The sequence below is a fragment of the Panthera tigris genome, chromosome C1, assembly GCF_018350195.1.
Source record: "Panthera tigris isolate Pti1 chromosome C1, P.tigris_Pti1_mat1.1, whole genome shotgun sequence".
Taxonomy (NCBI): Eukaryota; Metazoa; Chordata; class Mammalia; order Carnivora; family Felidae; genus Panthera; species Panthera tigris.
This window is the reverse complement of record NC_056667.1, coordinates 13,749,349-13,773,767: the sequence shown is the minus strand read 5'-3', so window position 1 is coordinate 13,773,767 and position 24,419 is coordinate 13,749,349. Positions and strand designations below refer to the sequence as shown.

The window sequence follows — 24,419 nt, the reverse complement described above, 5'->3', positions numbered from 1 at the left end:
GCCCCCAGGAGCCTGGGGTCTTGCTGGGTTTCAAACTCAACTGTCAGACAGCAATGGTTCCCATTTGAAAGGTGCCATTTGCTAATTCCAACATAAGCTATACCTAACGAGCAGCAAGCCAGCCTTTTTCCTAGTTGTGGTCATGGAAAACCGCCCGTCACGGGTTCTTACACAGGTGTTCTCCTTCCAGGGTCATGCTGCTGATGTGTTTGAGGCCTACACTCAGCTTTTAACAGAGATGGTCTTGCGGCTTCCTTACCAAATCAAGAAGATCGCCGATGCCAACTCTCGAATCCCCCCTCCTGTCTTTGATCATTCTTGGTTTTACTTTCTCTCAGAGGTAAGTGAAGGCCCCAGGCAGCGTGCCATTCCAGGAGAGGACATACTGGCTGTGACAGCCTTTATGGCCCCCTTCTGTCCTCGCTCCCAGGAGGCGTTGCCCCCAGCAGCGCCGCTCACACTGTGTTGATCTTGCCCCGGATGTCCCGTGTGGTGAAGCTGTGGAAGATGGCTGTCAAAGCAAGCCGTGGCTCTAGATTTTAAGTCCATACGTTTAACTCTTTCTGCGTATGGTAGGAACAGACAAGTTTAAAAATTTGAATTCTGGTAAATAGAGAATATAGTAGTTAAGTTACGGAGAGATTTTAACATAGGGGATTGCTTGAACCACCATTGGAAAACCAGAAAAGAAAAAAAGGGAAGCCAGAGACAGTGACTACAGGAAGCAGCCACCAGAAACCGGCATGTGAAGAGGAGTCAGCTGGGTGGGCCCGAGGTGGGGGTGCTGCTTCCGGTGCCCTGGGAACTCTGAGGGGCCGCGGTGCGGTCGATCCTGGAAGTATACAAAGAAGCTGATGATCAGAACCAACTGTAGTTGGTTTGTCCTTGGATACTGAAGAAATGACGGAGGCTGCCAGCGTGAAGGGCTGTTGCCAGGATAGCAGGCAGACAGGAAGGAGCCGGTGCTTTTTCCTCTTGCCCTCTGTCGTGCCTTTTTGTTCGCTGTTGGCGGGACCGGAGGGGGAGCCAGCTGGCAGAGAGGCAGTGTGGTTAGTGTGCTTCTGGACCGGCCATTGCAGGGCGGTGTGTGGTGGGGCAGGTCTGGGACCGCCGAGATTTGGTAGTTGAAGATTAGCCATCATCACAGCAAGCTTGAGATTAACTCTGGGAAGAGTGACCTGTTAGCAAACCCCAGATGACCATTTCAGGTTTCCCCACCTCTTTGACCAGAAAGACAGATTCTGAATATGTTTTCTTGATCATTTCACTCTGGGTGGGCCGGAGTGGGGGCCAGCTTCCCTGGAGATTCCAAAGGGTTCCAGTAGGGGAGTGGGGATATGGCTGTTTTCCCCTCTCTGACGTCTGTCTTTCCATGCCTGCCTTTCTTCTGGTTTCTGTAAGGAATACCGCGGTTAACTGGAGGCCGGCTTGGCCGTGAGGAAATAGCTTAGCTTGTGTTTCTTACCAATTTTTAATGACGGTTCACGACCACCTGGGGTGTCACTGCTGTCACAGTTCCTGAGTCATTGACTTTTTGTGTTGCTTTTCCCCTCAAGTACCTGATGATCCAGCAGACTCCGTTTGTGCGTCGCCAAGTCCGCAAACTTTTGCTCTTCATCTGCGGATCGAAGGAGAAGTACCGCCAGCTCCGGGATCTGCACACCCTGGACTCCCATGTGCGTGGGATCAAGAAGCTGCTGGAGGAACAGGGGATATTCCTCCGGGCAAGCGTGGTTACAGCCAGCTCAGGCTCCGCCCTGCAGTACGACACGCTCATCAGCCTGGTATGAGGGTGAGGGGGCACGGTGGGGCAGACAGGGCGGGTGATGCGGCTCGGCCGGCGAGGCGGCAGGATGGAGCAGAACGGGGCTTTTGAGCAGTTAGAGGACGTTAAGGCCGCAGTTGAGCTCAGGGCGAATCCGCGGTGCTGTACATCCGGTGCAGTTGGCGTCAGGGTCTGAGATTTCCCCACCACCGTTCCCACTCCCGCCTGATGTCACGAGTCGTGGCGTGACCAGTCATGACCAGCGTCGCTGGCTCCACCAGAAATTTGCACACCTCTGAGTTCTGTCCTTCAGCACTAAAGACGCGATGTGTTACTGTCTGAAAGCGCTTTGGACTTTGGGGAGCAAATTGAATAATCGCATAGGAGCACCTAGAAGAGGACGTCTTCGGTGTTCTGTATTTCTGAGCTAGTGTCCTTCCTGGGGTGCTTTTAGCAAAAGAAAAGGTGGGAGTGCGGGAAAGAAAGGGCAAAGTAACCTGGGTCGTAGTTTACTGTCACGGTGTCTCTCCCTCCTGCTGTGTTACTGAGCGGCCTGCGGGGTCCCTGTAAACAAAGGGTGTCTGTGTGGAGGGTGTGGCACGGAGGAGGCTCCGCGAGAGCTGCGGCGTGTGCACTTGGGGAACCCGGGGCACGGGGTCAGCAGCCGTGCACAGGGGGCTGTGCTCAGTATGCAGTCTGGAGTCAGGGCGGTGACCCCTCAAGTGCGGGCTGCCCGGCGGGGCTGCTCACCTCCGCGGATTGGTTTCCATTTCAGATGGAGCACCTGAAAGCTTGTGCGGAAATTGCTGCCCAGCGCACCGTCAACTGGCAGAAGTTCTGCATCAAAGACGACTGTAAGCAGTGCAGCTCCTTCGGGCTGCTGTTACTCCGTCGTCCCTTTGAGAACTAGGTAGCGAGGCCCACTGTGTGCCAAGCACTGGCCTGGATGCCGGAGACGAAACCGTGAGCGAGACACGTAGCTAGAACTCTGCCTAGCTGAGAAGAAAAGTCAAAACTTAGGAGCGGTCAGGGTCAGAGACAAAATTTGGGGTGCTCTGGGGGCACAGAGTAGGAGTAGCTGACCTCCAGATTATAGAGCTAAAACTAAAGAGGAGGCGGTGGGGTCTAGAGAGTCGTCTTCTTCGAAGAAGTGGGGGCTGAGAGTCGATCTCGAGGTAGCTGTTTGGACATTTGTGAGGTATTTCTGCAGCGGGCACGAGTTCTGGGCGGCATCTGGCAGAGCAGCCTCGGAAAGCAAGCTGGTGGGAACGGGGCCGGTCCTGGCTGGGTGCAGACACGGCTCCCGTGATGGGGAAGTCCGCGGTAATTGTCTCAGAACCGAGCCCCGGTCTCCTCTGCCCACAGCCGTCCTGTACTTCCTCCTCCAAGTCAGCTTCTTGGTGGACGAGGGGGTGTCTCCGGTGCTGCTGCAGCTGCTGTCCTGCGCCCTGTGCGGCAGCAAAGTCCTCGCCGCTCTGGCGGCCTCCGCGGGCTCCTCCACTGCCTCCTCCTCCTCGGCGCCTGTGGCTGCCAGTTCTGGACAAGCCACGACACAGTCCAAGTCGTCCACGAAGAAGAGCAAGAAAGAAGAAAAGGAAAAGGAGAAAGAGGGTAAGCGTTTGTGACCAGGGTGATGTGTTCTGCTTCCTCTTGGAGCACATTGTTGATGCTCCTTTCAGGAAGGGCTTTCACCCGGATGTGCTAGGGACCTAAAACTCAGATGCCCTCTAGTGTCTGGTTTTGGTTTTATTTTCCTTTACACCTTAAGCTTGTGACTTCCGTACCAAGGAACGGCCAAAGGGCACTGAACGTTTTTAGTAAGCCAAGTTTGTTTTTCCATGAAATAATAAATCACACTTGCTGTGTGAAGAGGTTGTCAGTGTTAAATGATGCTCGTAAATGCACCTCGTGAACTGTTAAATGCCCCACAAATGGAAGCTGTTTTAGTGGACTCCCTACCATCGAAAAGGCAGAAGCCTTTCTGTTTTCACTGCTTTTCATGGTTCTCGGAGGCCTGAGACCGGTGATCAGCGGAGCAGGGGAGGTGGTTTACGTTCTCCCAATTAATGATACAGGTAGATGTTTTAGGTAACGGATCTCTGATGTAGCCGTGTTTGTTCGGTGCCAGGCTTGCATCGGCCCTTTGTCCTGTGCCTTTCTGGTGGCGTTATTGCACGTCTGTCTCATTTGGGGCTGGCCTTCTGGTTCTCCAGTGAACAACTGAAAGTTGTTCTCAAATTAAAACCATTTAGTTGAAACTCTCATACGTGGACAGAATCCCCTCCCTCTCCATCTGGTGTCACTGGCTGTAGGACCCTAGACCATGTTTCCTGGTCTCCAGTCCTCAGTCCCGCCCTGATCTTGCAGGTGAGAGCTCAGGCAGCCAGGAGGACCAGCTGTGCACGGCTCTGGTGAACCAGCTGAACAAATTCGCAGATAAGGAGACCTTGGTTCAGTTCCTGCGTTGCTTCCTGTTAGAGTCCAATTCTTCCTCAGTGCGCTGGCAGGCGCACTGTCTGACGCTGCATATCTACAGGTGGGGTCCGGGGCTAGGTTTTGGCGGGGTCTGCGTGGGTCCAGGACCTGAGTGGACGATGTGGTTCTGTCTTGGCTTCACGTTACATGCTCACGGTTTCAGTCTCGGTATTTATATCGGTCTGGATCCTCTTGACTGTTACAGGTGTCTTCATGAGGTTAGCCGTTCTTAGCCATTAAACTGATGTCGTAAGCAAGAGATGCTTGCGTTTTTTTCTGAGAAGGCTATATTTTGGAGTTTGTAAAGTGACCAGGCTTGACTCTTCAGGCCACCTTCTGAAGATGCACCTGTTAGGATCTGCTGTCAGAAGAACAGCAGAATGGCTCGAACTTAACCCCTGCTTGTGGGGAGGGAGATACAGCTACAGAAACAGTACCGGGGCATTGTTGATAAATAAAAAGGAACTCCAGGGTTTTCTGCTGCTTGGTAATACGAACTGTCCTTTATCTACAGAAACTCCAGCAAATCGCAACAGGAGCTCCTGCTAGATCTGATGTGGTCCATATGGCCAGAACTGCCAGCCTATGGTCGTAAGGCTGCCCAGTTTGTGGACCTGCTAGGGTATTTCTCCTTGAAAACCCCACAAACGGAGAAGAAGGTAACAATTGATGTATAGTCAGGGGGCTATCTAGCCATGTTTGACCTTTTTTCCCTTGAGTTAACATTCTGACCGTCCCACATGGGGGGCACACCTGTAAAATCTCTTTAGATCTATGTTAAGCACTCCCAACACGTATGCCACAAGATAACATATACTAGCAAATAAGCACAGGCTGAATTTGGCTTAGCCAGCAGAAGGAGATCAGGTGGGGAGGAAAATGCAACCTATTTAAAGTTGTTTTAGGAAAGAAGGTATCCCCCTCGTTTTCCTGGCTGCCCTGATGGCATCCCTAAAAGTGTCTCTGCAGTCGGATAATCATTTCGTGACTTCTCCATGGGAATAAAAACGGTCTTTGTCCACAGGGTCTGAAAAGGTGACTGTCCCTAAGTCTGTGGAAACTTGTAGAGAAGACAGAATCCTTTAAATGACTAGGAATTAGGCCCAGCCTTGTGTGATTCTGCACTGGGGCTGAAAAGCCTGGTATTTCTTGGGCGGTATCAACTAGATAGCAGGAGACAGAAGTCTTTTCCAGGAAGACTTTCCCTTGGCCTTTAACTCTGGTCTTTTATTAACTTCTGTTTCAGTTAAAGGAATATTCCCAGAAGGCTGTGGAGATTCTGCGGACTCAAAACCATATTCTTACCAACCACCCCAACTCCAACATTTACAGGTGGGCCCGTTCTGCCTTCTCCCTAACTGAAGCTCCGTCAATCAGGCCCAGTTGCCGTCTCCACATTGGTTAGCTCCTACATAAGAATCAGTACGCCTCTGTCTAGTTGGTCTTCGAATCCCTCCTCGTAGCTGGAGCCTTGCACACCCAGGGCACTCAAAATGTAACTGCTCGATTAGATTTTGGGAAGCAGTAATTTGAGAATGTTTCCTACTTCGAGGGTCTGAGTCTAAATCAGATGAGTGTACAGAAAATGGCTAGGTTAAAACAACTTTTGAAAGAGTATCAGTTAAACTAGCAGCTATTATTTCCCTAGTTTAATAACGACTGTTCTCTTTTCTTCTAAACTTCATTGAGGTATACTTTCTATACCACGAAATTCACCTATTTTAAAGTATACAACTCAATGATTTTTGGTCAATTTAATTGTGACTCTGCTTTGAGTCAAATATTGATGTAGCTTTTTAGGATTCCTCTGACCTCAGGATGGCTCAGAAGTAGGAAACATCTAGGGCTGATTGGTTGATATGTCCTTCCTGTGACGTCTAAGTCCTGTTGGGATTTCTTGCATTTCCCTGTGTTCTTACTAGGGTGGGGCTCGCCTTAGGGAATGTCGCCGTGGCGCGTTCATGGCTTCTTTGTGAAGCTCGGTGCTTTCTAAAATGAAAATTTCCTTATGCTGAGACTGGTTTCTTCCTTAGCACCTTGTCTGGCTTAGTGGAATTTGATGGCTATTACCTGGAGAGCGATCCCTGCCTGGTGTGTAATAATCCAGAGGTGCCGTTTTGTGTAAGTGCCGTCTTTAACGTGGGCAGTGGTGAGGCTTGCAGGGCCAGTGGGTTTCTCGTTCAGAGATTGATTGTTGCCACATAGGTGTTCCTCTCCCGACGGTTGGTCACCAGTGGTATGAATGCTTACCTGCCACGCTTACCATCTCAGATAGAAGTGTCATCCGTGGTCGAAGAGTGGGTTACAGTGATCAGTTTTGAAGAAGGCAGGATGAGCCAGTGGCCTTGAACCGATACACTGTTTTGTGTCCTCCTGTGTTTAGTATATCAAGCTGTCTTCCATCAAAGTGGACACGCGGTACACCACCACCCAGCAGGTCGTGAAGCTCATCGGCAGCCACACCATCAGCAAAGTGACGGTGAAAATCGGGGATCTGAAACGAACAAAGATGGTGCGGACTGTCAACCTGTATTACAACAACCGGACTGTGCAGGCCATCGTGGAGTTGAAGAACAAGTACGGGCTCTTCAATCTTGGGGAGGGGCCGTGTAAGGCTTAACACCAGCTGTTGCTTTTGATTGCTGGAATAGGGTGAAGCAGCACATCCCCTAGAGGCCTGGTATGTTCTCTTTCCACTTCAGTCAGGGCTGGGGACAAATTGAAACACCGTTTCCTAATGTCGACAAAGGTTCTTTGGCCCGTCCGGTGGAGCCCTTGGGGTCTGAGGGAGCAATTGAGCAGTCTGCCCTCTGAGAGAGCAAGCTGAGTGAGGGGACTGCAGGCTTCTACCCGTGTTAATCAGGGCAGTTCTGGGGTTAAAACCCATACTGGGAAATACTTGTGGTTTCTTGGATTAAGATGATGTTTGCTTGCTCACAGAGAGGCAGTATTCCTTAAGAAGTTTCTCTAGTACGCAGGCCTTATATTGATATGTTGCACCTTCCTTTTTTTTTTTTTTTTTTTCTAAATCTTTGTTTATCTGTGAGAGAGAGACAGAGTGTGAGCAGGGAGGGGGCAGAGAGCGGGAGACACAGAATCTGAAGCAGGCTCCAGGCCCTGAGCTGTCAGCACAGAGCCCGATGCGGGGCTGAAAGTCACGAACCGTGAGATCATAACCTGAGCCGAAGTCGGACGCTCAACTGACTGAGCCACCCAGGCGCCCCACACCTTCCTTTTGTATCTGCCTATGTTTGGTCTTTCTAGCTCATGTGTCCTGGTGTCTGAATCGGGGCACGTCATATGTGGGCCAAAGAAGGCACCGGTGTGGGTTACAGTGTTGACCCACAGAGACAGATCTGTTGAAATCTCTGGCGTGCCTGTTGGGCAGAGGACATGGGGAGGTGCTGCTTAAGTAGGAAGACTTGCAGGGCTGTTCTGCACGGAATGGAAGTATTGGTATTATTCTAAGGGGCAGAACAAAGCTAGGCTGGACCACATCAGCAAACGGCCACGGGGAGCTTGGCCGACAGGAAGTTTTCTTCCTTTGGAGAGCAGTTCACATTGGTCACGTGCAAGTGAAAGCTGCTAATGCGGATGGCCCGCTCCCCTTCTGGAGGAGGTGGGTTTCATTTCCTGTTGCATAGAGTCCGTGCAGCTGCCGGTGAAGCGCTCAGAACCCGCGATGAGACCGTGGGCTCGCACCCCAGCTCTACTGTCTGTCTTTCTGGTGTGGGACCAGTTGCGTAGTTTGGTTTAGTGTATGTAGACTGCCGAGAATGGAGCCTAGCACGTTGGAAGTGCTTAATAAATGTTACCTGTAGTTAATGTGATTACCCTAAATTACTACATGCCTTTTTTTTTTTTCCCCCTCTGCTTGGCACATGGCACATAGTTCATGGTACCTCTTGGGATCTTAGGCTTTAGTGTGGTGTAATTTTAGAGTAGTCTCTCTGATGCGTGCTTCGTTTTTCTAGGATCTGAAAAGTCATTCTGTGTAACATCTTAAAGCACTTGAGTGTTAACATCCTTTTTTATAAAGAGCAGTGGGAAGATTTTCTTTATATTTGGTTGCTATTATTCTCCAGATCACCTTTTCTTAGAGTGACCACTGCCTTAGAAGAATACATGGGGACAGCCTTACTCTTTGTCTCCTCAGACCATCTCTGAGGGGTAAACAGGCGGCTCTCAGGCCCCCTGCCCCTCTGTCTGACACCGTCTCTCGTAGGCCGGCTCGCTGGCACAAAGCCAAGAAGGTTCAACTGACCCCCGGGCAGACAGAGGTGAAGATTGATCTGCCCTTGCCCATCGTGGCCTCCAACCTGATGATCGAGTTTGCAGACTTCTATGAAAACTACCAGGCCTCCACAGAGACCCTGCAGTGCCCGCGCTGCAGCGCCTCGGTCCCTGCCAACCCGGGGGTCTGCGGCAACTGTGGAGAGAACGTCTACCAGTGTCACAAATGCAGGTGAGGGAGTGTTGCCGGGCCAGGGCCGTGTACGTTCCTTATATTTCCCTGTAAGAGCCTCAGTGTGGGCAGGGTTCCAGTGTCTGGTGCCCTCGTGATCATTAGGGGACTGTGGCGTGTGGAGTCCAGGGATGGAAGAGCGGTGCGCGTGTAGGTGTGCGCGCGCCTGTCCTGTGGTAGGCGGGGAGCGGGGGTCCCTGGGTCTGGTTGCAGGTCTTCCTTTCTTGTCACCTGATTGTGTAAGTCACCCTCAGCTGTAGTCATCCCTGCACGGTTCCAGGGTACGCGGGTGGCGCCGTCCATCTCACGGTCGCCCCCCCACCCCCTGCCACTGAACCTCTCCTGCCCCCTGACCCGAACGCCTTGGTTCTTCAGGTCCATCAACTACGACGAAAAGGATCCCTTCCTCTGCAATGCCTGTGGTTTCTGCAAATACGCTCGCTTCGACTTCATGCTCTATGCCAAGCCCTGCTGTGCGGTAGATCCCATCGAGAATGAAGAAGACCGGAAGAAGGTGAGGCTGCATCCGCCCTCGACTCAAGGCAGTGGCTTTGCTCTGAGCTTTGGGCAGCAGGGCTGGCGGAGGGCGGCGGGCTTTTCCTTCTGGCCCCAATCTTCCTCCGCTCAGGCACTGTCTGCGGGGCCCGGCTTTAGGGTGGCAGCAGATAGAGGCGTGCGGTTCGTTGGAACACGTGGTTTACGTGTGACTCCTGGGAAGTGTTGGTTGGTAGTGAACTAGAGTGTCCCAGCAGACAAGCAGCTTCAGATTTGGAAAAGCAGAAAGAAGTCGGACGAGTGCCTTGCGTTTGTTCCACAGACGCCTTCATACTGCAGCTGTTGGCCTGGTCTCAGTGGCAGTGCGTCCAGGGGCTGGTTCCGGATCGTTAGGAGGAATAGAGATAACGAGTGCATGAAACAGCACCCGACCTGTAGGAAATGTTTCAGAAAACGGTTAGCAATTGGGATTAGTCAAGGAAAAGCCTTCACACCCGCCCCTGTCTTCCTGCTAGGCTGTTTCCAACATCAATACGCTTCTGGACAAAGCCGACCGAGTCTATCACCAGCTGATGGGACATCGGCCACAGCTGGAGAACCTGCTCTGCAAAGTGAACGAGGCGGCCCCCGAGAAGCCGCAGGTAACCCCGAGCTAGAGGGGCATTTGGAGAGGGCTCCGGGGCAGAAGCAGAAGACTGACCACTTGCCTCTTGGGTTGCAGGATGACTCGGGGACGGCCGGGGGCATCAGTTCTACCTCCGCCAGTGTCAATCGGTACATCCTGCAGCTGGCCCAGGAGTACTGTGGCGACTGCAAGAACTCTTTCGACGAGCTCTCCAAAATCATCCAGGTAGAGAAGCGGGAGCCCCTCTGGAGTGTTGCGTGGAGCATTACCAGTGAGGTTTTCAGAGCAGTCCTGCTGTCCCCCTCCGGCACTTTGAGTCCTGGATTGCCCTTGCCCGATCTGAAAAGGCAGGGTCCCGAGTGGCCGCACCATTCAGCTTCTCTCCCGTTGTAGTTTCTGGTGCTTGGCAGAGACCTGAGTTTGTTCCAGAAGATTGAGAGTGACATTATTAGATGTGCTTTCCTTGGCCCGTTTAGAACCCATCTTTTAGTAGAGGGTTGCTAGTTTTAAAAAACCAGCTGTCAAGGTTCTGTTCCCCCCTTTTCTGAAAGGCCACGTGTGCAGGCTGGTAGGGCAGGGCTCACCGACTCCAGTCAGCCAGGGTGGGCCGTGCAAATGATGGAATGTTACCAACCTAATGTCCATGGAATGGGAGGCTGGCCGCACGCAGACAAGCCGGTTCCTGGCCCATCCACAGCTGTCTCTGCTATATGGGCCGACATCTCTGATCTTCGTGTTTGTTCTTTATGAGACAGTGTTATGTGGGAGTTAAGGACCTGTGCCGTGTTCAGGGGCTGAGTTCTGACTCTGCCACTTGCCCTGGACAAGCTAACCCTCCTAAGCTTCAGCTTCCTTCTCTGTAAAATGAGGATAAAGTATCTGATCGGTAGGGTCATCAGAAAGGTTAAATTGGATAATGCATGTGAAATGTTTTTTCAAACCAAAACTAATTCCCAGTTAACTTTCTCTTCTTCCTTATTTATTGCTGTTTTATTTCTTTTTCATCTTTTTTTCTCTTAGAAAGTCTTTGCTTCACGCAAAGAGTTGTTGGAATATGACCTGCAGCAGAGGGAAGCAGCCACCAAATCGTCCCGAACCTCCGTGCAGCCCACCTTCACGGCCAGCCAGTACCGCGCCTTATCCGTCCTGGGCTGTGGCCACACATCCTCCACCAAGTGCTACGGCTGCGCCTCGGCCGTCACAGAACATTGTATCACGCTGCTCCGGGCCCTGGCCACCAATCCGGCCCTGAGGCACATCCTCGTCTCCCAGGGCCTTATCCGGGAGCTCTTTGATTACAATCTTCGCCGAGGCTCTGCAGCCATGCGGGAGGAGGTCCGCCAGCTCATGTGCCTGCTAACTCGGTCAGAACCTGCAGCGTGATCGTGGGCCCGGTAACTCCTAACGTGGTGGGGGGGAGGAGTGTTGGTGGCCGCTGGTAGTAGCGAAGCTGGGAGCTTAGGGGTGCAAAGTGTGGTGCTTGTTGCTGCTGGACAGGCTGGCTAACTTATGAGGGAGGAAGAGGGGGAGATGCCCAGGGTCTTGGTGAGCGAATTCTGCGAGCATTTGAGACCAGGTTAGCTTGTAAATAGAATATCTGGCTTGTACGTTGTCGGTTCCAATGAGGTTCCCTGGGGAAACGAGTGTCTGAGTTCTGGTGAGGGAGGAGAAGGGAGCCTGGGCATTTGGACTCCAGACTCCCATGGAGGAGGCCAGTGGAGCAGTGGAGCCTGGTGACGAGAGCTTATTATGCGGCGTCTGATGCTCTGTGCCTCGGACAGCTTACCTAACGTCTTTGAGCCAAGGTTTTCCTTGTCTGAAAAATGCTGACGAGTAAATATCTTGAAGGCTTGTGGCGAGGACGGAATGAAATAATTCACGTGGGCGGTGACTCCTGTTTGTTGAGTGCCTACCTTGTGACGACAAGAGTTACCAGAGCTGCATGTGGTTTATCTACGGAGTGTGTGGCATGGGTTCCGGAACGTGTTAGGTGATGGATAGCCATTTCTTGCTGTTTCATTTATTCACCCGCTTAGCAGGTGTACTTTGTCTTTGAATGCCAGGCACTGTTTGGGACTCTGGGTGTGCAGTGGGAAATGTTGCCCTCACGTAGCCCTCAGTCTAGGCGGGGGAACTGCAGAAGCATACTTGTACAGTATAGCATCAGGAAATTCCAGTTGTGAGGGGAGGTAAAGCCGCAGTGGCGCCCCGACTGTGGCAGGAATTGCCGCGTGGAAGAAGGTGGCTAGGGTAGGTCTGTTGAGGGGTGATGATTGAGGAGACGCGTGTGGAGTAAGGGGACGAGCCACGCAGATGTCTCTGCTGCAGCGGGGTGTGCCAGGGGTCCTGCAGGTGGAGTAAAGGAGGCCGCAGGGGAAGGAGAACCAGAGGTGGCTGGGGGCCAGATCCCGGGGGGTCTTCTAGGCTATTGTAAGGGCTTTGAGTTCTGTTGAAAGTGGGGTAGGAAGCAAGAAAGGGACCTGGTACAATTTACGTTGTTAGGACTAATGTCGACATCATTACAGTGGGGCGTAGGTGGGAACCATGGGTGCCTCGTGGGAGCTGAAGTAGAGGTGCGTGGAGAAAACGAGGAAAGTGTTGTGACCCATCCTGGCAGGAAGCCCCTGGATCTGGAGCCTGGGGACTCAGCAGCCTGGGCTGTGGACGCGGAGGAGATCTCGGTGCTGGTGCTAAATAAGCTCCCCTCAGTCACCCCTGCGGGGCAGGCGGCTGTGATGGGCTCTTTGTTACAGACCCGGGGATCCTCGTGGGGCTGATCTCTTAGGCCCGTGGGCATCGATTGCCTTTTCTCTGAGCTCCTCAGGTGGGGAAGTGGACACGGCCAGTGGTGGGTAACAGGACTCCCATGCCTTTGCTTCCTCAGAGACAATCCAGAAGCCACCCAGCAAATGAATGACTTGATCATCGGCAAAGTCTCCACTGCCCTGAAGGGCCACTGGGCCAATCCTGATCTGGTGAGCAGGACGGCCGCCCCTCTGACCTCTCCCTCTCTGTTCTTCTGTGCTCCTTTGCTTTCCTTTCCACCGGTCTCTGTGGGGTGACTGTCCCAGGTCAGAGCCAGCCTCAGAGGGAGAAGAGAAATGGGTGGTTGGCCAGAGGGGGAGCAGGGGTCTCCAGCTCTCCTTTGTCTCTCTCGTGGCGCCACCGGGTACCAGACATTTTAGTTGCGGGTCCCCTGATCAGAGTTTGGACGTAAGCCCCAGTCCTGGCTCCCTCCTGCAGACCCTCCTCTACCCATGTCTCCTCCCGTTGGCCCTCTAGGCAAGCAGCCTGCAGTATGAGATGCTGTTGCTGACAGACTCCATCTCGAAGGAGGACGGCTGCTGGGAGCTGCGGCTGCGCTGTGGTGAGCTGGGGGCCCATCTGCTTCGGGGCTCTTTGGGGGTGGGGCTTTGGGCTCCATCCTGGCCACAGACGGGGTGGGACAGGGGCTGCCCCGGGCAGCCCTGCTGGAGCCGGGGCTTGGTGCTCGGTGACCGCGGCTCAGCCTGTCCCTCCTACCCCCAGCTCTCAGCCTCTTCCTCATGGCGGTGAACATCAAGACCCCCGTGGTTGTGGAGAACATTACCCTCATGTGTCTGCGGATCTTGCAGAAGCTGATTAAACCACCTGCTCCTACCAGCAAGAAGAACAAGGTACCGGGCGGGGAGGCCAGGAGGGGAGGGAGGGCGGCAGCCCCTTCCTGCCCTGGCGGGGCACCAGCGCTTCCTCTGCCTCAGTTAAGCAGACGGGAGTTGGGAGTTTTGAGAAGGAATGTTTCTCAGAGGGAAGTCGAGAGTCACGTAAACATGAAAATGCAGATGCATGGAACGAGCTGGTTTACTAGAGGTCTGGCTCTTTCTCCAGTCATATCAGATGAGTCACAGCTCCCAGAAGGCACGTGTTCTTTTCCACCCCTGTGCCTTTGTGCATGCAGTATTGTGCAGGGGCGAAAATCCTAGGCTCTGAAGCAGACTTCTTGATTTCCGATCCCAGCTCTTCTCTTTACTAGCCTTGTGACTTTGGGCAAGTTGTTAACTCCAGCTCCTTGGTTTGCCCATCTCTGCAATGGGAATACAACACATTGAACTGTTGGGAGGCATCAGTCACTTAACACAGATTATGTGCTCGGAACACCGGCTTGTGTTAGTCCCTTAGTAAATGTTAGCTGCGGCTGTCTGTCATCTTCTCTGTGTAGGATGCCCCCTTCTTTGTTAGCTGCCTCTTAGAAGATCCAGCTCTCTGCTGGGCTGGCTGTGAGCACCTCAAATCCAGGGATGTCCGTTTTGTAGTATTTTTTATGTCCAGTGCAGAGCATGCTACTTAACATACGCTAGCCATTCAGTAAATCATTAAGCGAATGAGGAAAGCCAAGTTTTTGTTCTAAGATAACATAACCATAGCTGAGCCCCAGATTGATCTGCTTGGACCAACTTGTGGAAGACACGGGCCACGGTTCTTCCTCTCAGCCATGCCTGAGGCTGTCTCTCTGTGGTCCTTGGGCCATTGGATTCCTGCTCCGTCCTGGTGGGGCGCTTGGTGGGAAGAGTCTTCATTACTGCAGGAAGATTGCTTTCTGAGTGGTAAGCACTAGGGTGGAAGCTGGATATTGAACAGTTTAGTAAATTTTCCTCGACCCAGTCTTCCTAGGCAGTCCTCGGAAAAGGCAGGACTGAGGTACCCATCTTCCTTCCCTTTGACGAAGGTTTATTTCCCCTCAGAGCTCATTGTCAGCCAGTAAAATCAGTACTTGATTAAAGAGGAACGTCATCCCCACATGACCATCATTTTTCCCAGAGTGAGGCAAAAAATTTCCAGAGTTGTTTATTCTCTAAGTGCGGGAGCCCATTGTCGATGTTTGCGCTGTGCTTAGTTTCAGCCTAGAGAAAGCAGCAGTTCTCAAAACTAGGCTCCCGGTGCCTGAGCGTTCCCTGGACCATCGGGGACCCTGTGAGGCCAACATTTGTTTCATAACTCTCCTCCGGCCCTGCTTGCCCCTTGTGGTCTGTGCACCTCGGGGCTGGTGGTGCACAGTCCCTGGTGGCGAGGCCACCGGGGCCTCAGCGGGAAAGGTAGTGCGTGCTCACTCATGGGCATCCTCGATGAAACGGTGCATGTTAATGTCAGTACATCTCCCTTCTTGGGTACTTGTGTTCTTAATACTCAGTGTGACCGTGTGGAAGCGCGCCGGAAGTGCTCCTGCTGCACACGCCCCATTGCCGCCGCGCTTGCTGGCGGGGGCAGGTGCGTGCATGTGAGCCGCTGCCTCTTGTGGGGCCCTGTGTGTGCTTGGAGGGGTGTGCGATGGGCCAGGTGTGCTTATTCAGAATTGGGTGTTAGCAGACATTTTCAACTTCCTTCCTTCCTTCCTTCCTTCCTTCCTTCCTTCCTTCCTTCCTTCCTTCCTTTAATGTTTGCTTATTTTTGAGAGACAGAGCATGAATGGGGAAGGGGTAGAGAGAGGGAGACACAGAATCTGAAGCAGGCTCCAGGCTCTGAGCGTCAGCACAGAGCCTGATGTGGGGCTCGAACTCACCAACTGTGAGTTCATGATCTGAGCTGAAGTCGGACGCTCAACTGACTGAGCCACCCAGGTGCCCCAGCAGACATTTCCTTGAAAAATGAAGGAAGTGAACCCATCACTCCAGAGGAACTGACATAACTCAGAGAGCCAGTATTTTTCAGATGACCGACACGTGCTACAGAATCATACGGGGTTTAGTAAAGATGAGGGTTAGTGTGGTGGAATATGAAAAGTTTATCAGTCGATTTCAGATTCCACATAACAGCCAGTCTTTAAGAACCTATCACTTATTGCACTCCCCCAAAAAATAAATATTAAAAAAAAACAATGTATCATTTATTGAAAGTGAGATCCAAGAAAGAAACCCGCAATTACGTGAAAAGGCTGTAAAAATACTCTTTTTTCCAGCTACGTATCTTTGTGCAGCTGGGTGCTTTTCTCGTACTGCAACCCCAACAACATACGCCAACAGTTTGAACACAGAAGCAGCTCTGAGAGTCCAGCTGTTGTATTAAATCGGTCGTTAAGCAAATTTTCAGAAACGAAGCAGTGCTGCTCCTTCAGGTTATTTTCATTCTGGAAATACAAAAAACATCATTTAGGTAGATAGGTAATGGATTCATTCTTGTTTTTATTTATTTTTTTATTAAAAAAAATTTTTTTTTAAACATTTATTTATTTTTGAGACAGAGAGAGAGCATGAACAGAGGAGGGTCAGAGCAAGAGGGAGGCATAGAATCTGAAACAGGCTCCAGGCTCTGTGCTGTCAGCACAGAGCCCGACGCGGGGCTCGAACCCACAGACCGCGAGATCATGACCTGAGCCGAAGTTGGACGCTTAACCAACTGAGCCACCCAGGCGCCCCTCATTCTTGTTTTTAAATGAAAGTAGTTAGTATTTTAAGAATTTCTCATGCTTAACTTTAAAATTCTTTTTTTTAATTTTTAAAATTTTTTATTAAAAAATTTTTTTGGTAATGTTTATTTAATTTTGAGAGAGAGAGAGAGGGAGGGAGTGGGGAGGGGCAGAGAGAGGGGGGTGACACAGAATCTGAAGCAGGCTCCAGGCTCTGAGCTGTCAGCACAGAGCCCGACGCGGGGCTCGAACTCACGAACCGCGAGATCAGGACCTGAACCGAAGTCAGACGCCCCACCGACTGAGCCACCCAGGCGCCCCTCTCATGCTTAACTTTTAATGTTGTAAATATCAATAGATAGAATCATACATGCAAAACAGTTTCGGGTCCTCAATAATTTTTTAAGAGTGTGAAGGAGTCCTGAGGCCAAAAAGCTTGAGAACATCTGGTTTAGAGTGTGTGTGGGGCTCTTGGCTGTGCAGGCTAGTTCTGCTTGGTAATGGCTCCCAAAATTCTGGAGACTGCACAGTGGCTCCTTAAAGAGTGATGTTTGGGGAGCTGGATCAGCCTTGGGGTAGGAATTGGTGGGTGTGGCTGTAGGACTGTCTGTAGGAAGCCCGCTACCTCTTAGTCCTGCACAGTCAGAATGGCGACCTTAAGCTCAGTGTGGAGATGCCGCTGCTAAGTTGTGTCAAATGGCTTTGAAGGAACATACACTTGGGCGGAAATGATACGACCGTTGACCTTTCTGACCTTGCCTCGCGTATGTCCCCCTGGGGCGTCGGTGCCATCGTATCAGAGCCATCGCATCGGGGCCGTGGCTCAGGTGTGTTTTCACGCTCCCGCCTTGTTCCGCTTTCCCCCTGCAGGATGTCCCTGTTGAGGCCCTCACCACGGTTAAGCCGTACTGCAATGAGATCCATGCCCAGGCTCAACTGTGGCTCAAGAGAGACCCCAAAGCGTCCTATGAAGCCTGGAAGAAGTGTCTTCCTATCAGAGGTGTGTCTGTGTCTTCATGCCTGGGGAAGCCAGTCCCTCCGACCCCTGTCCCGGCAGCCCTACGGTCCCCCTTTTTCTGTTACTTCCTTTCCCTTACCCCTCGCTCCACCCCCCTGCCTGCCAGGGACAGATGGCAACGGGAAGTCCCCCAGCAAGTCGGAGCTCCGCCACCTCTATTTGACCGAGAAGTACGTGTGGAGGTGGAAGCAGTTCCTGAGTCGTCGGGGGAAGAGGACCCCGCCCTTGGATCTCAAGCTGGGCCACAACAACTGGCTGCGGCAAGTGAGTGACCGCCTCCGGGCCCTCCTCCCACTCCCCTTGCCCCAGATGCCAAGCAGCGCCTCTCTGCTCCCCCCACCCACCCACCCACCCACCCACGTCTGCTCTGCTCTCTTGCCTCCTTTCAGGCGGGAAGCAGGGGGAGGTCCTGGGTTGCAGCCACCAGTGTGGTAGACTGGTTGAGAGAGGACTTTTCTGTGCCTCTCATCAAGCTGCTGTGCTTGTTACTCCTCCTGGCCACTCATGGGAACTAAGCCTCAGTGCTACCCCTCCCTTCTTCTCCTTCCGTTGTCTATACCTCCTGCTGCCCTCTCCCTGTTCGTTCTAGCTAGCATCGTAAAGGATTAAAGTAATTAAAGACATCCGTTTGTCTGTTAACGTATAAAGTAAGAAATACTTGGTCAAATGTAAGTATTGAGCATATAGGTACCTCCAAAATAGAGTTGCAGGGTTATAGAAATCTGTGCTGAGGAAAAGACTTGCTTGCCTACTTCCTAGTTCAGTGGTTTTATTTTATTTATTTCAAAAAAAATTTTTAACGTTTATTTATTATTGAAAGACAGGGAGAGAGCATGAGCAAGGGAGGGGCAGAGAGAGAGAGAGGGAGACACAGAATCCAAAGCAGGCTCCAGGCCCTGAGCTGTCAGCACAGAGCCTGACACGGGGCTCGAACCCACGAACAAGGTCGTGACCCAGGCCGAAGTCAGACGCTCAACCGGCTGAGCCACCCAGGCGCCCCTCCAGTTCAGTGATTTTAGATGTGCTGTCCGGGTTACTTGATGGAGAAGCTTCCGTGAAGAAGGGGGCTGCTGAGCAGCCTCTTTCCCAGTCTGCCACAGCGGCATCTGGCCTTGAGTGTGGTTTTCGCCTCTCCCCTTTCCCCGGAGGTGCATCCGGAGGACTTCCAGAAGGTGCCACTTCACTGTGTCGGTCACCTGAGCCACGGCTTCTCTCCCGTGTCCTGCAGGTGCTCTTCACCCCGGCGACACAGGCCGCGCGCCAGGCAGCCTGCACCATCGTGGAAGCTCTCGCCACCATTCCCAGCCGCAAGCAGCAGGTCCTGGACCTCCTCACCAGGTGCCACTTGAGGGGGGCGTGGGAGAGCGGTCAGCCTTCCCCGTCTTCCTGGGGGAATCTATAGGTCAGGATGACGGCAGGCACACCCAGGCCCTGTACCCATCGCCCGCTACGGAGAGGGGCACAGGAACGGAAAAGAACCAGAGAACCGGGTGGTCGTGCTGCTGCTGGTGGTGGTGCGGGTAGTCATAGCGACCGACGTCAGTTGAGGTCTTAGGAGCATATAAACGCTCGGCCCTGTGTGAGCTCCTTGGATCCTGCCCCGCAACCTGGGATTGATGCAGTTGAGTAACGTGTCTGCCGAAGGCAGGATTTGAATCCAGGCCGTGTAATTCCAAAGCCCACGCCATCGGCTACTAAACTCTGCGGTACACTTGCCTTCTCTGTGAGTCATTCAAAACCACGGTTGCTGTCCGGAGAAGCTCTGTTCTATTTTGCCGCTTGTCGTTCCCAATGGGTCTAGTTTCCCGCCTCACATTCCCTGTCGTGTGCGCTGAGCTGTCCCCGAGCGTGGGGAGTTCCCAAGTGGGAAGTTTGGGGTTTTCTCAGGTGCCTCCCCCAGCCTCTGGAAGGAAGGGGGAGCGAAGGGCAGCAGAGGACACGAAGGTGGGAGGAGCGGAGGGGGCTATCGGAGCCGAGTCCTCACGGTGCCCTGTCTTGTCGCGGGCCAGCTACCTGGACGAGCTGAGCATAGCGGGCGAGTGTGCGGCCGAGTACTTGGCTCTCTACCAGAAGCTCATCACTTCAGCCCACTGGAAAGTCTACCTGGCCGCACGGGGTGTCCTCCCCTACGTGGGCAACCTCATCACCAAGGTACCTGCCCCCCGCCCAGGAGAGCCCTTCCCCCGTTTGGCTTTCGTGGCCCTCCACTGGGGTAAACTTTCTGGTATTCCTTTTTTGCTGAGAAGAAGTATTTGTCGAAAGTATTATCTTTGTGACTGTAGCATGAGGAAGCAGCAACCCGTTGGGGGCATTTCGGCTCTTCTCTGTCTTTAAGCCACCCCTTAACATCACTGCATCTGCCCTCGGCCGCTTAGGAGTTCGGCAGAAGTGCAGCTCGAGGGGTCGTTGGAGTAAAAGGGGGACCGCGGAGCGCCTGGCTGCTGTTGCTGGCTCCTGGCGCCGCAGGTGGAGGGGGCCGATGTCATCAGCGGTGCCGTCACTAACTGTGCTTGTGGTCCTCGTAGGAAATCGCCCGCCTGCTGGCCCTGGAGGAGGCCACCCTGAGCACCGACCTGCAGCAGGGCTATGCCCTCAAAAGTCTCACAGGTAGAGACAGCCAAGAGGCCCTTCCTTTAGGCACCCTGGGCACAGTGTGGGGACGGACCCTTAGGTCTTGGGGTGCTGAGGTTGACTCTCTTCCCTCTTGTGTTGATTCAGTGCATATTTCAGCTCCGTAGTTTTCTCTTCATTGGTGGCTTTACGTATTTGAGCTCCTGTTCGCTGTGGACCGGTTCACTTCCTTGAGCACCAGCTCTGTGCTTGGAAGTTGCTTTGGAGTTGCTCATTACCTTTGGAAGACAGGGACCTTCTCGCTCCTGTTCTCGTTCAGAGCTCTTGCAGCGGTTTTTTTCCTGTCCCCACAGGCCTTCTTTCCTCCTTTGTCGAGGTGGAGTCCATCAAAAGACACTTCAAAAGTCGCTTGGTGGGCACAGTGCTGAATGGGTACCTGTGCTTGCGAAAGCTGGTGGTGCAGAGGACCAAGCTGATCGATGAGACCCAGGACATGCTGCTGGAGATGCTGGAGGACATGACCACAGGTAGCACCGCCTGTGGCCTGGAGCCGGGACTCCGTCCCTGCTGAAGGGGGTGGCAAGCGTCTCTCCACGCTCAAGGAAAGAGGGGAAGAAGTTCTGGTGCTTGGAGCTGTAAAATTCCAGAGCTGGGCTCAGTCCGTTTGGACTTTTTATATTAAGTTCACAGGACAGAAGGAAGCCACGTGTTCTCAGATTGGTGTCTTTCGCTGGTTCTGGCACGTTCTCAGCCATCGTCTCCTCCGTTGACTTTGCTACAGTCTCTGCCTCCGTCTTGTGGAACCCACAGTCTCTCATCCATCTCTGCCTCTCTGTCATGGGGTCCATCTCACCATCTCTCTATGCTGATTCTGGAGGATCTCTTTGGTTCTTTCATTTAGTTCATTTGTTTTTTCTTCGCTGAGTTAGCTCTTTCATCTATTTGTTGAGTCCTTGTGCTTCTTTACAGATTTTATAATCTCTTCTTTTTTACTCACGCTCCCCCCCCTTTTTAAAAGTTTTCAAACATAGCAGACGTTTCTGTGTCTGTTAATTCTAAGATTTGAAGTGTATTGATCTGATTCTGCTCTATGTTATTCCAGCTCTTTAAATCTTAGCTCTGAGCTCTTGCCTTAAATCTTTTTGTATTTCATGATTTTTTACTGTGAGCTCACATTTTGGAGGTTTTCTGTGGGAATTCTTTTTTTTTTTTTTTTATTGTTAGAGAATGCACACATGTACGAGTGAGGAGGGGCAGAGAGAGAGAGAGAGAGAGAGAAAGAGAAAGAATCTCATGTAGGCTCCATGCTTAGCACGGAGCCTGACGGGCTCGATCTCATGACCCTGGGATCATGACATGAGCCAAAGTCAAGAGTTGGCTGCCCAACTGCCAGAGCCACCCAGGCGCCCCAATCTGTGGGAATTCTTTAGGACCCAAGTCAAATACGGGTTTCTCTAATGAGGATTTATAACTGCTTCTGTGAGGCATCTGGGGACACTGCATCATAGGGCTGTCTCCAAACCAAGTTTTTCAGGTTTTTCAGACCTCTTCGGTAGTGTGAATTTTGAGCCACAAACCCCTCTGAGGGGCAGCCTGTTATAGGTTCTCTCAAGGGAGATCCTCCCCCCCTCTACTCAGTGCCAGATTGTAAGGGAAGACAATTTTGTTTCAGTGACTTGCCTAGGGGAAAGGTAGAGTTCCTTCTCGTTGACCCTTATACAATGGGTGTAGGTAGCTCTTTGGGGACACCAGACTTTTGTGTGGGTGGGGGAGGGGTTCCCACTAGATTGTCCACCTTGGCAGACCTGGGCCTTTGTGTCTGGCTCCCAAATCCTGGCAGGTTGTGGAAGCCAAAGCTCAAGGCAGACACCAGCTTCAGAGTTTTGCTAACCTCCCTAGGTTCCTGATTTCTCTTAGTTTTTGGTTTTTGATTCATCTTTGCTAGTGTGGCAGTTCACTGAAAAATGTTTTCAGGATTTTACATTACCTTTAAGTGGTGAGAAGCGGGGGTAGGTCAGGGAGTGGAGTCCGCCATATTGCCAGATGTAGAGGCCCTCCTTGTGATGCATTTTCATCATGCCGTGCTGAGATGCTTTGTGACCTTGCCAGTTGGACCCTTTTTGACGCATATTTCTTCCTTTTCCTGTGACTTGAAGTCGTCTGTCTGGCTTGTAGAAGGCCATCCACCTAATCTTTCAGACCAAAGCTTAAAGTTATACCTTCCCTGGAATTTGCCTGGAATACAGTTAGGATTACTATTTGACGTTGTTGAGTACCTGTTTTGGGCAAGAGGACATTAGTTGAATGACGCATAGTTCCTCTCCTTAAGGAGGTTATAATTCTGAGAGGAAGCAAGACGTGTACACAGCCGATCCGGAAGCGCTGTGTTGACTTGGGTGCTGGGACTTTCAAAGGCAGCGCGGTCTGAGCCTCGAAATCAGTCCGCCTCAGGTTTCCATTTGTAGCATCGATGCTGTCACGTAGTGCGTTTAAAAATGTACCAGGAAGAAGGAACCTGTTGGTGACTGTACTTCACGGAAAGTCTCATGGTGGTTTTTACGTGCGAAGCTGTCTCCTAACTGACGTGGCCACTTTGATTTCTGGCAGGTACAGAATCAGAAACCAAGGCTTTCATGGCTGTGTGCATTGAGACAGCCAAGCGCTACAACCTGGACGACTACCGGACCCCCGTCTTCATCTTTGAGAGGCTCTGCAGCATCATTTATCCCGTAAGCAGGGCGTCTTCCCCTGCCTCTCGGGGTGTCCGTGCCGCCATCCCGCCGCTAAGCCTCTTGGTCGTGGGCAGTCTCGCCAGCTGGGGGCAGTTGAGCCATATTTTAGAAAGCTCCACTGACAACACAGAAGCAGTCTCATGGTTTTCCTGCTCCTGATGGTGGGAAATCAGATGACCTTCCTTGGTCTTATTTCCTAGATTGAAGGTCTGGATCAGTCTTCTCAAGAACCGGGTCTGACCTCCCATTGCCCAAATCCTGTTGCTTACCAGTTCAGTATGCTGTGAAAGAAACAATGTTGAGCCAGAGCAAGAAGAAATGCTTGCTCTCTTCCCTCTTTTCGGGCCCATGTTTTTGTGCACGCACACCTGAGCGTGTGTTTCCCTAGCCTAGCTCTCTGAGAGCACGATGTGGTCCAGGGACCCCACCAGTATCATCAGTTAACGGTGAGAGGTCTTTGGGGTGGGCGCACCTGAGTGTTAGGTAATAGACCCTCCTCTTGACTCGGGGGTTCTCAGTGGCAGAGTCATCCAGCTCCAGATTGGTTAGTGTCACTTGAGGTGAGCAGGGCGAGGAAGCCCCTCCCCTTGTTTCAATAACACAGCTTCCGTATGTTGCCTGTGTGCTTATTTTGGTAGACTTTCTCTCCTCTGCCCTTGAGTTTCAGAGGAGATGGCTGACAGTGAAGGCTCTTTGAAGTATGTTTGGAATCACCTCTGTGTTTCCTGTGGCTTATGTCTTAAAATGTGTAAGGGGCTGGATGAGCTTTCCCCAGAGTGTCCGTGGAGCCAGGTGGCATGTTCTAAATCTGAAAGTGCCTCTGCCGACCCTCTTAGAGTATCTTTATGCCATCCCTGCTGATGCATCCTTGTCTCTGTCCTTTAGGAGGAGAATGAAGTCACTGAATTCTTTGTGACCCTGGAGAAGGACCCTCAACAAGAAGACTTCCTACAGGGCAGGATGCCCGGGAACCCATATAGCAGCAATGAGCCAGGCATTGGGCCACTTATGAGGGATATAAAGAACAAGATTTGCCAGGACTGTGACTTGGTGGCTCTCCTGGAGGACGACAGCGGGATGGAGGTAACGAGCTTAGGACATTGCTGCCCTGGTGCAGAGCACGGGCTGGGGTCACATCCAGGTTCCTCCCTACTTAGTAGCTGGTTAGCCTTGGGCAGGTAGCTTGCTCCGGCTTCCTCATCTCTAAATGGGGCCAGTGATTCCCACCTGCCTGCCTTACCTGGTGTTAAGGTTAATTACCTGTCCGGGGCTCTGTCCGATGTCTGGCACGCGGGAAGCGAATGGTTTGTGGCCATCGCTCGTCACCGAGCAGGATTCTGTCGTTCCCGTTGCTCTGGCAGAGATTTCCCAGGGATTCCAAGTTCATTAAGCTCCTAAATACTGGCACGGTGGCCCCTGTGCAGATTTCTGGCCCTGTGTCTGATGCCTCCTGGCAGGCAGCCTCCAGGGTCCGGCCTTCTCATCTGAGGGGCGAAAAGCTTGTTGGGTAAGATGGAGTAATTGCTTCTTCTGGCAAAACCTGAAAGGGAATCCTCAGCAGGGGTTTTTAACCTGGAGTCCACGGTTTGGGTTAAGGGTGTTTGTAGCTTCTGCAGTTGCGTCCCACGTTCTGTGTGTTGTGCACACACGTGCCGTTTTTTTAGAGAGGGAGAGTCTGTAGATCCAGGACGCAAAACCGATGAGTTATGAACCACTGCCGTGAAGTGCCCTTTGTTCTTGAAACGCACTCGCCTTGTAATTATTTGGAACAACGGCCTCCTCTTCTCTTCTGTCCAGCTTCTAGTGAACAATAAGATCATCAGTTTGGATCTTCCTGTGGCCGAGGTTTACAAGAAGGTCTGGTGCACCACAAATGAGGTACGCGGCTTGTTTT

General features: G+C 52.2%; 1 protein-coding gene across 4 annotated transcripts in view; it reads left to right on the top strand.

The window, feature by feature from the left end:
• Window positions 1–24,419, top strand: part of UBR4 (ubiquitin protein ligase E3 component n-recognin 4) — a 132,128-nt gene that overhangs the window by 83,032 nt on the left and 24,677 nt on the right. For all 4 annotated transcript variants that reach the window (XM_042997359.1, XM_042997357.1, XM_042997358.1 and 1 more), the window contains exons 65-90: window positions 191–340; window positions 1,557–1,784; window positions 2,541–2,619; window positions 3,131–3,376; window positions 4,133–4,301; window positions 4,755–4,899; window positions 5,487–5,572; window positions 6,274–6,361; window positions 6,624–6,817; window positions 8,466–8,705; window positions 9,081–9,219; window positions 9,716–9,841; window positions 9,922–10,050; window positions 10,846–11,189; window positions 12,710–12,800; window positions 13,108–13,192; window positions 13,354–13,481; window positions 17,075–17,204; window positions 17,329–17,486; window positions 18,451–18,560; window positions 19,232–19,373; window positions 19,748–19,829; window positions 20,147–20,320; window positions 22,401–22,522; window positions 23,411–23,608; window positions 24,323–24,403. In XM_042997359.1, coding sequence (XP_042853293.1) covers window positions 191–340; window positions 1,557–1,784; window positions 2,541–2,619; window positions 3,131–3,376; window positions 4,133–4,301; window positions 4,755–4,899; window positions 5,487–5,572; window positions 6,274–6,361; window positions 6,624–6,817; window positions 8,466–8,705; window positions 9,081–9,219; window positions 9,716–9,841; window positions 9,922–10,050; window positions 10,846–11,189; window positions 12,710–12,800; window positions 13,108–13,192; window positions 13,354–13,481; window positions 17,075–17,204; window positions 17,329–17,486; window positions 18,451–18,560; window positions 19,232–19,373; window positions 19,748–19,829; window positions 20,147–20,320; window positions 22,401–22,522; window positions 23,411–23,608; window positions 24,323–24,403 — 3,864 coding nt within the window. The remainder of the gene's footprint in view (window positions 1–190; window positions 341–1,556; window positions 1,785–2,540; window positions 2,620–3,130; window positions 3,377–4,132; window positions 4,302–4,754; window positions 4,900–5,486; window positions 5,573–6,273; window positions 6,362–6,623; window positions 6,818–8,465; window positions 8,706–9,080; window positions 9,220–9,715; window positions 9,842–9,921; window positions 10,051–10,845; window positions 11,190–12,709; window positions 12,801–13,107; window positions 13,193–13,353; window positions 13,482–17,074; window positions 17,205–17,328; window positions 17,487–18,450; window positions 18,561–19,231; window positions 19,374–19,747; window positions 19,830–20,146; window positions 20,321–22,400; window positions 22,523–23,410; window positions 23,609–24,322; window positions 24,404–24,419) is intronic.